This window comes from Natator depressus, chromosome 23, assembly GCF_965152275.1.
Source record: "Natator depressus isolate rNatDep1 chromosome 23, rNatDep2.hap1, whole genome shotgun sequence".
Lineage (NCBI taxonomy): Eukaryota > Metazoa > Chordata > Testudines > Cheloniidae > Natator > Natator depressus.
This window is the reverse complement of record NC_134256.1, coordinates 10893207-10905703: the sequence shown is the minus strand read 5'-3', so window position 1 is coordinate 10905703 and position 12497 is coordinate 10893207. Positions and strand designations below refer to the sequence as shown.

General features: G+C 47.9%; 1 protein-coding gene across 1 annotated transcript in view; it reads right to left on the bottom strand.

Moving 5' to 3' along the window:
- Window positions 1-6935: 6935 nt before the first annotated feature.
- Window positions 6936-12497, bottom strand: part of LOC141976803 (butyrophilin subfamily 2 member A2-like) — a 98775-nt gene continuing 93213 nt past the window's right edge. Inside the window, exons 37-39 of the mRNA XM_074937967.1 lie at window positions 11321-11341; window positions 10152-10178; window positions 6936-7462 (exon numbers count right to left, since the gene is read on the bottom strand). Coding sequence (XP_074794068.1) covers window positions 6936-7462; window positions 10152-10178; window positions 11321-11341 — 575 coding nt within the window. The remainder of the gene's footprint in view (window positions 7463-10151; window positions 10179-11320; window positions 11342-12497) is intronic.

Genomic DNA, 12497 nt, shown 5'->3' with positions numbered 1-12497 from the left:
CATGGCTGGCCCGGTAAACAGTGGCGCTATTCCCAGTACAGAGCACCCTACAAGCTTCTTGGTTGTGAGGGGATTCTTTATATTGCTTTTTAATGCCGTAGTCAGTCGCCGCAGGGTCTTTTCTTGTGATTTAACAGAGGTATTTTGGGCATTTTTAATTTTTTTTTTTTTTTTTTGGGCAGTGTGGCAGTTATTGACAGATGAGGAACTCCATGAGCTATATAACAGCTACCTGTCTAGTTGGCTGGCAACACCTTGTAAGCCTTTTGGCCATATACAAAATAGTGACCCTGTAGGGCCCAGTAAGGACTGTTTCTTAAGGGGATTCCTGGGATATTTAAGGCTGTTTTGGCTGCTTTTTTGAACAGTTTATATGCCCCTAAGGGGCATCCCATCCTCCTGACTGGGTACAAGTGGGAGTGTTTCTAATTGTGCCGTTCAATTTACACTTGCCATAGGGACCACTACAAACCCACCATTGGCTTGCTACATTGGAGATATTAACTGGACGGCAAGTTATATTTTCAAACCCTTTTTTTGTGGTAAGATTATTTGTAAGTGTTTTTCTAAAAGGGGAGGAACCATTACACCCACACTGCTGGCCTTTCCTCTTGGTCTTTATTTAATACTTATTAGCCCACTGTGTAATAACACAGGAGCTTTTTCCCACAGGATGCCCGTAGTGATCAGATTGGTTTCGGGTAAAACAAAATACTCCCTCAGTGAGTACTGGAACTGAATACTCCTGGTCCTGATAGGTGGCTTGCTGTAAAGAGGTCTTGTTCCAGAACGGCGAGTTCGTTCTTTCCTGCTCTTTGGTGGCGGCTAATTCTGCTAGGTTCAGGGGCAGCATGTCAAGGGGCATTCCCGTTTTGGGGGACAGGGGAGTTGGAGAACATACCCAGCAATCAGTCTGGTTTGTTAAAGTAGCAACATGGTGCGCAAGCGAAACAAAGGAGTTATGCTCCCGATATGCACAGTTTGGAAATAACAATACAGAGAATAACAATGTTACCCAATTAATTATCACCAGAGTTTTTTTAACCCAGGGTCTCCAGTACCTGGGTGGGCCCATTTAGGCGTTAAGGTGCCCGCTATTTGTGTTTTTTAAACAGGAGCTTTAGCCCGAGATTGTCACTAGATGAAGAGTCAGCAGGTTGGACGGTCCACTGTTCTGCTGACGAGGGGGTGGGTACTGCCTTCAGACGAGAGTGATGGATCCAGTTTTTGTGTCCCTTGACCTTTGCCGCCATGTGGGAAACCAGCAGGACGGTGTGGGGTCCCTTTCACTTTTCCTGGAGAGGCTCGTCTTTCCAGGTACTAACAAGCACGGAGTCACCGGGCTGTAAGGAGTGGACGGGAGAGTCCAAGGGGAGAGGCTGGGAATCCTTGGTATACCTGTGAAGAGACAAGAGAACAGCAGACAGGGAACACATATACTGAGACAGAAAACCATTACCCAACTCCCATTCCCCTGACAGAACCGGGGTGCCATTCATAGGCCATGCCCTTTCAAACATAATTTCAAAGGGACTAAGCCCTAATCTACCCTTTGGGAGAATGCGGATACAGAGTAGGATGAGGGGCAAAGCATCAGGACATTGCAGTGAGGCTTCTTGGCACACTTTTGAGAGATGTCGTTTAAGAGTCTGATTGGTACGCTCCACTACACCACTGGCTTGCGGTCTCCAGGGAGTATGGAGTTTCCAGGGGATCTGTAAGGCATGTGAGATGCTTTGAATGATTTTTGATGTGAAGTGTGTCCCGTTGTCAGATTCCGTCCACTGGGGGAGTCCAAAGCGAGGAACGATCTCCTTAACAAACTTGAGGGCCACTGTTCTGGCAATGCAATTACGGCATGGGAAGGCTTCTGGCCATCCGCTGAACCGATCCACTATGACGAGGAGATATTTGAACCCTTGGGTCCGGGGAAACTCAGTAAAGTCTATTTGCCACACCCGTCCGGGGCCTGGAGTCGGTTCTAGGGCAGCTGGTGGCACAGGATGTCCCGGTCGGGGGTTATTCTTTTGGCAGACTAAGCAGTCCGCTTGTACCTGGGCAGCCAGGGGTCAGAGTCCGGAAGTGATAAAGTATTTTCCCATTAGTTGGATAAGTGCTTCCCTACCAGCATGAGTGGTTTGATGTAGTTTCTGCAGCACCGGCCGGATTAGGCCCTGTGGTAGGAGGACTTTCTTTCCGGGGAATGGAGCCATCCCTCCTTTTCCCGGAGACCGAGTTTGTCAGTTAGCTGTCTCTCCTCCCCAGAGTCCTGAGGGGTTGGAAGCTCCCCTACTGATGGGATAAGGGCATGCATATGGGCGTTCTCAGTCTGAGGGGATGGCAGGGTGGCAGCATGCTTAGCCTCTCTATCTGCCCTAGCATTACCCCTGGCTACATCTTGATCCTCCCTCTGATGGGCTTTACAATGTACCACCGCCACTTCCGAGGGAAGTTGTACGGCTTCTAGAAGCCGGAGGATTTGGGGCCCCTACTTGACTGGGGAGCCTTGGGCTGTCAGCATTCCCCTTTGCTTCCATAGGCCAGCATGAGCATGCAGCACCCCAAAAGCATACTTTGAATCAGTAAAAATGTTGACCCGCTTTTTTTTTTTTGACAGTTCAAGTGCACGGGTCAGGGCTATTAGTTCGGCAAGCTGGGCAGAGGTCCCAGCAGGCAAACCTTCAGCTTCCTCAGTGTCATGGAGGGTCACAACAGCATAACCCGCCCTTCTTTGCCCATTTATTACAGTACTGCTACCATCAGTGTACCACTCATAATCTGCATTTGGGAGGGGTACATCCTTTAAATCCGGACGGCTGGAGTACTGGGCATCTATGATCTCTAAACAGTCATGTTTCTGTTCCTTTGTTTCTGGCAAGAGGGTGGCTGGGTTAAGGGAGGGGCAAGGCTGTAAGGGGACTTCAGAGTTCTCTAACAGCTTAGCCTGATACCGAGCCATCCGAGCCTGGGTAAGCCAGAGCCCACCCTTGGTGTCTAGCAGGGCTCGGACCATATGGGGAGTATAGATTTGCATAACCCCTCCCAATGTTAGCTTCTCGGCTTTCTCAAGCACTAGGGCAGTAGCTGTGACCGCTCGTAAACATGCCGGCCAACCCTTTGCAACCTGATCCAGTTGCTTAGAAAAATAAGCCACGGGACGTTTCCAGGTCCCCAACAACTGGGTTAGCACTTCCAGGGCCACCCCTTTTCGTTAGCGATCCAGCAGACCCAGGGCTGGAGCTTCCATCAGCTTCTCTTTTAGGATTTTAAATGCCCTGTCGGCTTCTGGGGACCAGTGAAAGGGGTTGTGATCCGTTCCCTTGACACAGTCATATAATGGTTTAGCCCACAGTCCAAATTTTGAGATCCAGATCTTGCAAAAGCCTGCCATACCCAGAAAAGCTCTGAGCCGTTTACGAGTGCTTGGGGTAGGGACTTGACAGATAGCTTCCTTTCTTTTTTTTTGCTTGAAAGCTGACGCTCCCCTTGCCTTAGCTGTAACCTGATTCCGCGCCACCTCAGACAACAGGGTTCTCAGGAGGATATTACAGTCGTCCCAATCCGGCTTGTGACTACTGAGGCACCCCTCAAAGACTGAAATAAACCGGCTTGGGTTCATGGAGAATTCCCCAGCCTGTGTTTTAAAAGCTGCTAGGTCTATGGGATTGAATGGCACATGGGTGTAAACTTGCATAGTGGTCGCCTGACGTCCGTCTGCCCCTGGGCAAGCCACAACAGTCTCGGAAATCAAAGGATAGAGTCCCACCGAGGGGGCAATCTCTGTAACCCAAGGCATCCTACTCTTATAAGGTGGGGGTGTGGAGGCCAAAGGGGACACCGGCTCTGCCATTACAGTGGGGTTGGGGGTCTGGGGACTAACATTAGCTGCTACCGAACCAGTCGGAGTCAAATTGCAGCTCTGCAGAATTACAGCTCTGTTCTATCTTTTAAAGCCACAAAAGCTTGTGCATACAGATGTTCATTCCATTTACCCATTCACTGACAAAACAAAACTAATTGGAGGATCGTATTATAATTGATTGACCCTCCCGGTGGCCAACACTCCTGGACCTCTAGCCGATATTGAGGCCAGTCTACTGTACAAAACCTTTTCAATTTGCTTTTTGTCATTGGATCTGATCCAAACACTTTCTAGAATGCATTCTAGGGGCATACACTGTGCCCTAACCCCCGAGCTCTGTCCCTGTCCCATACCTACAGGGTAACTCTGGGTGTCCCCAGGTTCCAACAGAGCACACAACCCGGATTTCAAAAGGTTCCTACCTTATCCAAGGGACCGGTTCCTCACCGTCACCCACAGCTGCTCCTCCCCTATGTCCAAGGGACCGGTTCCTCACCATCGCCCACAGCTGCTTCTCCACTATATGAGTGCGTTGCACCGTTGTGCCCTCTGGGGTCGATCAAATCATGTCTCCTCCGAGGCCCCCGATGAACTCACCGGTGTGCACTGGGCGTCGGTTCTCGCCGCAATCCTCAACCTCCAGGAGGGGTCCAGGCAAGGCTAAATAGCAGCCTCGTCGCCCACCCAGGGACGCCAAAAGCTGTTGCCAGCACCCAGTGCCAGAGGCGAACAACAGCAGGGGTTCGTTACCCAGTGTGCGTCACCCAATAATTACAATGGGGTGGAGAAGCAGAAAAGTTTATTTGCAGCTGCAAACAAGGTACAGGGAGAATAGAATCTTAAATCCTGCACACAAAGCAAGAAGTTACACAGGCTTTTATACATTTTTTTAGCATATTTATTTAATAGCAAGCTGCCCTAAGTATTCATATAGCCAGCCAATTCAGTTACCAGCTAGTGCCCTTGTTTTCTGTACCATTTGTTAAACCATACATAAAGCTGCTTTATTCAGCATTGTTCTTTCATATTTGCCCTGTTTGGCCTTGTTTAGTTTCAGGCAGTCTGACTCTGCAACGTATTGTTGCAGATTCTCAGCATAACTGCTGTGAGTGCCTCCGGGGGGGGGGGGGGGGGCAAGAACACTTGGGCCTAGTGCGAGGGGGCTTCATTGACACTCACCTTCCATCCCCTTGAGTTACCTAGTGGCCATGCCCAGTGTCCCCAACAGTATCACGCAGACAGACAAAAACCTTCCCCCCCGCTCCAGATTTGAAAGTATCTTGTCCCCTCATTGGTCATTTTCGGTCAGGTGTCAGCGAGGTTACCTTAGCTTCTTAACCCTTTACAGGTGAAAGGATTTTGCCTCAGGCCAGGAGGGATTTTATAGCCCTGTATACAGAAAGGTGGTGACCCTTCCCTTGATATTTATGACAAAAGGTTAGACATGACAAAGCAGAGGCAGAGCATTCCACCCAGCAGAGATAGGTGCTGCAATTCTGCAACATCCTTTGTGAAGTGATGAAGAGTTTATGGATGAGGAAGATCATAATTAGGTCCAAGGCTGCAGGCACTAACTCTGCCCATCAAAGGAAAAAAAATACACCCTGTGAAACTGGGACCCAGTCCTATGTGGATGGGATTAAGGCTAGAATAAAGAGGAGAATCCTGGAGCAAATGGGAGCAAATGCATAGAAAACCCCAGGAGTCTGTGATCAAATAATGGGGAAAAGTGAAGACGTCCCTAGTCCTGCTTTAAATTGGGCCAGAATTCCTAGTACACTCTGGCTGTTTCACACTGCATCATTGTCCCAAAGCAGCCACAATTAACTAGCCAGTTAAACTGACTTCATAGCTGTTCATCATCACAGAATGGTGCAAAGCAACTGAACAGTACTGGTGAATCTGGCCTGTGGTACTGTAGAAAAACATGACATGATGGTGGCTTTTCCCTAGTTTTGAAAGGAGTTTTATTGGAGCCCTTTACATTGTTGAGTTGTGTTTGGGCTCTGTTAAGAAGTTAGTTTCTGTGTACCTTACTTGTGAAAAGAAACAAGCCCACTGCCTTAGGCCAGCTTCTTTCATGTGTGTAACACTATTAACCCAATGGGTTTGTACAAGAGGCACTAAGGGCTGGTCTACACTGGGAATTTACATTGGCAAAACTGTGTCTCTCAAGGGGTGTGAAAATCCACACCCCCTGGGAGACGTGGTTATCCTGACCTAACTGCCCTTGGTGTAGCTAGTGCCACGTCAATGGAAGAATTCTTCCCTCAACCAAACTACTGCCTCTTGGGGAGGTGCATTATCTACTATGCCAATGGGAGAACCCCTCCTGTCAGCAAGGTAGAGTCTACACTGTAGCACTACAGCGTCACACTGTCTACAAAGGGATGTTAAAGTTGTTATAACTACATGGCTCCACGGTATGGAATTTTCACACCCCCGTGCGACATATTTAGACAGACATAAGTCTGTTGTGTAGACCAGACCACAGAGTTAAATCAGTTTAGCTTAATTCACTTTGAGTGAATTCCCAGAAGAATTCTATCTTGCTGGGAAGTGTCAGGAAGATTGGATAACTTTATGTGGGAGGTGGGTGTGTAAAAATTCTGTTTATAGTGGAAATCTATCTTCAGTCTAAATTTTGTTCCAGCCACTGCAACTTCATAATACAGTATAATACCATCCCAAAATATGGTTATTAGTGAGATAGCCATGTTATCTATCTTTTATTATAGAGGAAAATGCTGAAATTAGCAATGAGATTCTTATTTTACCTCTGAGGTGAAGCTGCCAATAAGGAAAGTGTGAGAGAGGATGGATGGTGTTTTCTTCTTTTTAACATCTGCATCAAATTCCCCAGAAACACTGTGCTAGTCAAATATTGTATTAGATAAAAGTTGCAAGCAAAAAACCAATAGGAAATGAAAACATTTTATTGCAAAACATGTAATCAAGACAGCATGACAATGTACAGTTTTTTAAAAAACAGCTTTTTTACATCAAAATACATTCATGAAAACCTTGATTTCAGTTACCCCAGTATAAAATCAGCATCAGTGCCATGTTATGTTTATTCCTCTTTAATTGAACAAATTCTCATTGTTGTTTCTTTGTGTGAATTTTTAAAGAATGGATAAACCTCTCCTGAGAATGAACAATTGTTAAATGTGAACACCACAGACATATCAGTTACATTGAAAAAAGTCACCTGCCTGTCTTGGTAACTAAGATAAACTCCAATTTTCTGGGGCTTTTTCTGCACCATGACCCGGGTCCATGGGTCTGTTTTTGCCCAATAATCTCTCCCACTCAGACCCAGAGCCCAGAATCCCTCTTTAGGGGACAGGGAAAGTTTTCCATTTCTCTGTATTGATTTTCTGGCCACCCCCAGGTCCCAGTCAGTGCTGCTCACAACCTCCACCTCCCAGTAGTGCTTTCCAGAGGAGAATCCTTCAGAGCCCAACACACAGACAGTCGAATCGAACCTCTCTGCATTTGGTGGAACTTGCTGAGGTTGGGCTTCATGTTTCAAACTCTTCTTATTGTCAGCAATGGAGATGTTGGGGTGGGCCGTGACTCTGTGAAGAGTGATATCATCTACAGAAAGAGAGTTTTCTTTTTGAGAACCACTCCTATAATGCCAGTATGCACTGGAATAGGAGGGAAATATACACTATGAGCCTTCTCCTGCACATTATAATTACTCATTAAAATAAAGTTTATCTACTAATTATATCTGGAATAAGTACCCCTAGGTTCTGTTCCCAGCTCTGCCGCTGTGTGACATTGGTCAGGTCACATAAGCTCTCTGATAGTTGGTTTACTCCTCAGTAAGCTCAGTATGGTGCCAACATCATCAGGTGCTAGAGGGTGTTTTATAATTGTTTGCAAAGAGCTCTGAGATGGTCAGCAGAAAACTGCTGTAACATGCAAATTATTATCTGCACTATCTTCATCGTCAGATCACCATCACTATGTCCTTCCTCGCCTCAGCATCATTTTCATCATCTCTCACAATAATTATTATAATCAGCAACATCCCCATAAGTCTCCGTTATCACCAGAGCCAATGATCCCACCGTTGTCTTTGTAATAGTGCTCTCATAAACCTGCGCAACTCGTTCATGACCATGCCTGTCACCACTGTTCATTTCCAGACCGCGCCAAGGAAACATCTATACAGTCTCGTGCTCCATTCCCTTCACTTCCTCACCCTCGTGTCCTGCCCCGACACAAAGTGGCGGGACCTCCTGCCACCTCTGGAGAGTGAGGAGCCCCGCTGGGCTGGCCTATATTTCACCTTAGTCCCAAGACCCGCCGGGGATATCAGTTGGTGGCTCCTTCAAGGGGCCATGAGTACGGGCATGTACTTGGCATGGTTTACCCCCATCCCAGACATCTGCCCCTTCTGCAGCGTGAGGGAGACCCTGGCACACATTTACCTGGAGTGCGCCAGGCTGCAGCCTCTATGCTGGCTCCTCACAGATATCCTGTTACGTTTCTGGCTGCACTTTTTCCCTCACCTCCTAATCTATGCACTCCCTATTCGTGGCCCCACAAAGTCATGGGACTTCCTGGTCAACCTCCTCCTGGCCCTGGCTAAAATGGCCATCTATAAAACAAGGGAAAGGAGGTTGGCAGACAGAGTCTCCTGTGACTGTGGGGCCTGTTTCCGATCCTCCGTCCGTTCATGCATCCAGGCAGAGTTCCTCTGGGCGGCGACACTGACTCCCTTGACACCTTCGAGGAGCAGTGGGCACTGTCCAAGGTTCTCTGCTCCGTGTCCCCATCAGGTTCCCTTCGTTTGACCCTTTGACCGCACTCCTGTCCCTGTTATTTCATTAGCTGTCCCCTGAAATCACTTGTTTTCCAGGTCCTGTGGATCCTCCCCTTAGGCTGAGGAGGGGCCTTTAGTAGTGGGCGGGCTTCTGCCGGCCCACTTCCTGGATCCCAATAGGACCACTGCAGTCCCCATCGTGGTCCCACCACCACTGCATTATGATTCTCATTGCAGTCCTCATTCCTGCCACCACATCATCTGTGCCTTCACTGTGGCCCAAATCCCGAAGTTCCTCCTTAGGCACTTCTGAAAACCCCGCTCCAAGTAAACACTGAGGCCCAGCTCCTCAAAGGTATATAGATGCCTAATTCCCATTGGGATCATTACTTTGGAGGAGCTGGGCCAAAATGACTTGGGAGCACAGGTCTGTCAGAGGGTAGCTGGCCTTCCCCTGACAGGCTCCACAAGGGGGCATGAGGAAGCTCAAGTTCACCTGGGAGTAGTTACCTCACTGAGTAACTGGGGGAAGGGAATTATGCAGGGAAGCACCAGGTATTGATAAAAGGTTAAGGGCCTCAGTGAGAGGGGAAGCTCCTGGGGAGAAAGGCAGCAGCCAGAGATGCAGACGGATTGCAGAGAGAGGATCCCTCCAGCACACTGGGGAGAAGCTGCTTGAGAAGCCAACACACCAAAGAGAGAGAAGCAGAGCAAGAAGCATGGGAAGCCTCCAGAACAGGAGAGGTAGGAGGTAGCTCAGGGAGCTGCAAGGGACAGAGGAGGACTGGTTCTGGCTGTTCCAAACAAGGACCATGAGATGGAACCCAGTGGAGTGGATGGACCCAGGTTTCCCTACCTACTCCAGACAAGGAATTTGGAGAAGAAGGCTCCCAAACATGGAGATCTAGGGCTTTCTAGCCCCACTAGAGTCAAGGAACTTCCAACTCCCCATTGTCCTGAAGGGGACTGAGACTATTAAGGACTCAGCCAAAGGGCTAGACAATGAACTTGATGAATACAGAATTGAGGGTGAAGGCATAAGGGGGATGGAGTTAGGTGGTGTAGCTCTCCATCCTGCCACAGTGGGGTGCTAACAGATATAGCCCCATATTCAAGGCCCCATTGAGTTGCAATGAGATTTGTGCTCTGAAATCAGTTAGACGTTTTTGAAAATTACATCATCAGTCGTCACTCAGGGAAATCTCTCATTGGGGCTGATTCTGAACTGGCTGTTGTAATTCAGGAGTAACTCCATGCAACTCAGTGAAGTTACAATGGTATGAAATTGGTATAAATAAAGTCAGAATCAGGCCTTGAAATTAGTTTAGGAGCTGGGAACGACCTTAGGAGCTGTCTCAGATAAGAACAAGTTGTGTTTCTAGTTTGATTATAGTATCAAACCTGCTGATTTCTTTAATAATGGAATAGATTCTAATATATTGAGGTTCTCATACTGCATATATCACCATAGTATTAGCACCTCTATCCAAGTGCTGTGTGTTGTGTTACCTGAATTGTTCCGAGCCCTTCTCCATTCTGAAATGAAAGTAAGAAAACAACAGACATTGAATTAAGAGAGGCATTGATTGTAGATTTCCTCCCCCCAGCAGCAGGGAAGTTCCAGACTGAGGGCAAGTGAGGATGCCAGACGCAATATGGGGTGATTCCTTTTGCAGGAGTTAATATAGACAAAAATGACCCTTGAATGCTCATTCTCATTCTCTCTCTCTCTCTCTCTCTCTCTCTCTCTCACACACACACACACGCATGTTGCTTGTTCTGAGCTAAGATTAGAAACCAGGGTAGGAGTCCTGCTCTGGCTGAGATCTGCTCTGTCTGTCTTGAACCTCCAGTCAATGTGTCACCTCCCCATGTTCCACACTCTCCTGGGTTTTGATCTGTTTCTAACTCCATCTTACACATTCCCCTCTCACTTGAACAGAAAATGAACCTTCCCGTCCACACACACAGTGTTTCCAACCACCAGAGGCTGTATTTACAGCATTCCAGCTCCTACTAGGCAGGGCATAGAAGGACAATTCCCTCCAATGTGCATCTACACTGCAGTGGGGAGGTGTAATACCCAGCATGGGTAGACATATATGTGCCAGCTCTGTTTGAGTTAGTGCACTAAAAATAGAAGAGTGACCACGCTGGCTAGGGTTAGCTGCATGAGTACAATTCCACCTGACCCCTAGGTACATATTCAGGCAGCTATTATGATCTGCTACTTGTCTCACTGCACTTACAGTGCTATTTTTAGCATGCTAACTTGAGCAGAGCTGGCAGGTGTCTGTCTACTTGCACTGGGAATTACACACCCCAGCCGCTGTGCAGACATTCTCCAGCTGTGGCAACTGAGGTGTTTTGGACAAGCATGGCTGTCAAGGAGACAGTGGGTCTGTCCCACCCCTCAGGCTGATACAGACAACGGGGATCAGGCCACATGTTCTGTGCTGCCTGGTATGTGTGAGCAGTGTGGGGAGCTGCAATGTGTGTGCTTGGAGCACCTGTATTCCCTGCTGTGGATGGGGAAGAAAATGGACTGTCAGGATCTCTTTCTCCATCAGAAGCATCCAGGGAGATGGAGGAGAGACAGGAGAAATGGCCCCTCTTTCCAAATATCCAAGCAGTGGGAGTGGGGACACCAGCAAGGGTGTACATAGGTCTTCACTCACCTAATTCCTTCTTCATTTCATCTGGAAAAAAACAAAAAAAATTATTACAGCCTTTTAAACTCTTGTTCAGTGTTTTCCTTGGTACCATGCATCAAAGATTACCCAGTAAATGAATTAAATTGTGCAAAATCCATGACGACTTAAATTAAAAAAGAACTAGAGAAACTGATAGCCAGATAGCTGGAAGAATTTACTGTGATGATGGTTTATGGTTTGGATGATTAATCTTACAGATATTTATGTGGAATGGGGAAAGATGTGGAGTTCAAGCGGCTTTGAGATCCAGGTAAGGGACTGCAGCTCTGCAGAGCTATCTGAGCCCTTCTTCCACATAGAGGAAGAGGAATCTTGGATGCTTTGCAGCGGATATGGGTGCCCTATTTTTGAGCGGAGGTGGGGGACACTGTCCTCTCCCTATCTGTGCTGAAGATAGTATCTGTTGAATCCCTGGTACCAAGAATGTTGATGGCATCCACGTTGGACTCAATTGAAGAAGTTGAAGGGCCTGGAATAGCAGATGGTATCAATAGTCCCGCTGACTCCTGAGGTAGTGGTGAGGTTGGCATGGACAAACAAGGCAAGTCCAGTGCTGCCATGTGGACCTGCAGGGTTGAAGGCACCAAAAGAGGCAGTGCCGCACCTGTGTCTGTAGGTACTGGATTCGACTGCCGTTCCCCAGGTGGATCGAGAGTCATCAGTAGGATACCGTAAAACTTACACCCCAGTACCAGGGTGACAGGCCAACTGCCCGATACAACCCTGGGTACCATGCAGTCATCTTGAGGCTGTCTTTGAGGATGGAGATGATGAATCCCCCCTTTCCCCAATCTGTCTTTAGAGTCCTCTTTCCAGGTGGTTCCTGAGACATAGAACAACCTCCCTTTTTGAGGGAGAATCAGAGTCCCAGGGTCTGTCATCTGCCACTTCAGAGGTGGAAGGTAGCTGAGGGTGGTTAGACCCAGAGGCTGTGGAGGGTCCTGATGCCAGCGCAGGCCTCATGGCTCGCTCCACCAACTGCTGCTCCAGACAAGGTCTCCTTGTGATCTGTGTTCTCTTTTTAAAAGAGCAACTTTCTGTAAGGTGACTCACTCCTGGGCAGAGCAAACAGCGAGTGTGTGTGTCACGGTTGGGGATAGAGACCCCACATGACAGGCAATGCTGAAGCCTGGAGAAAAGT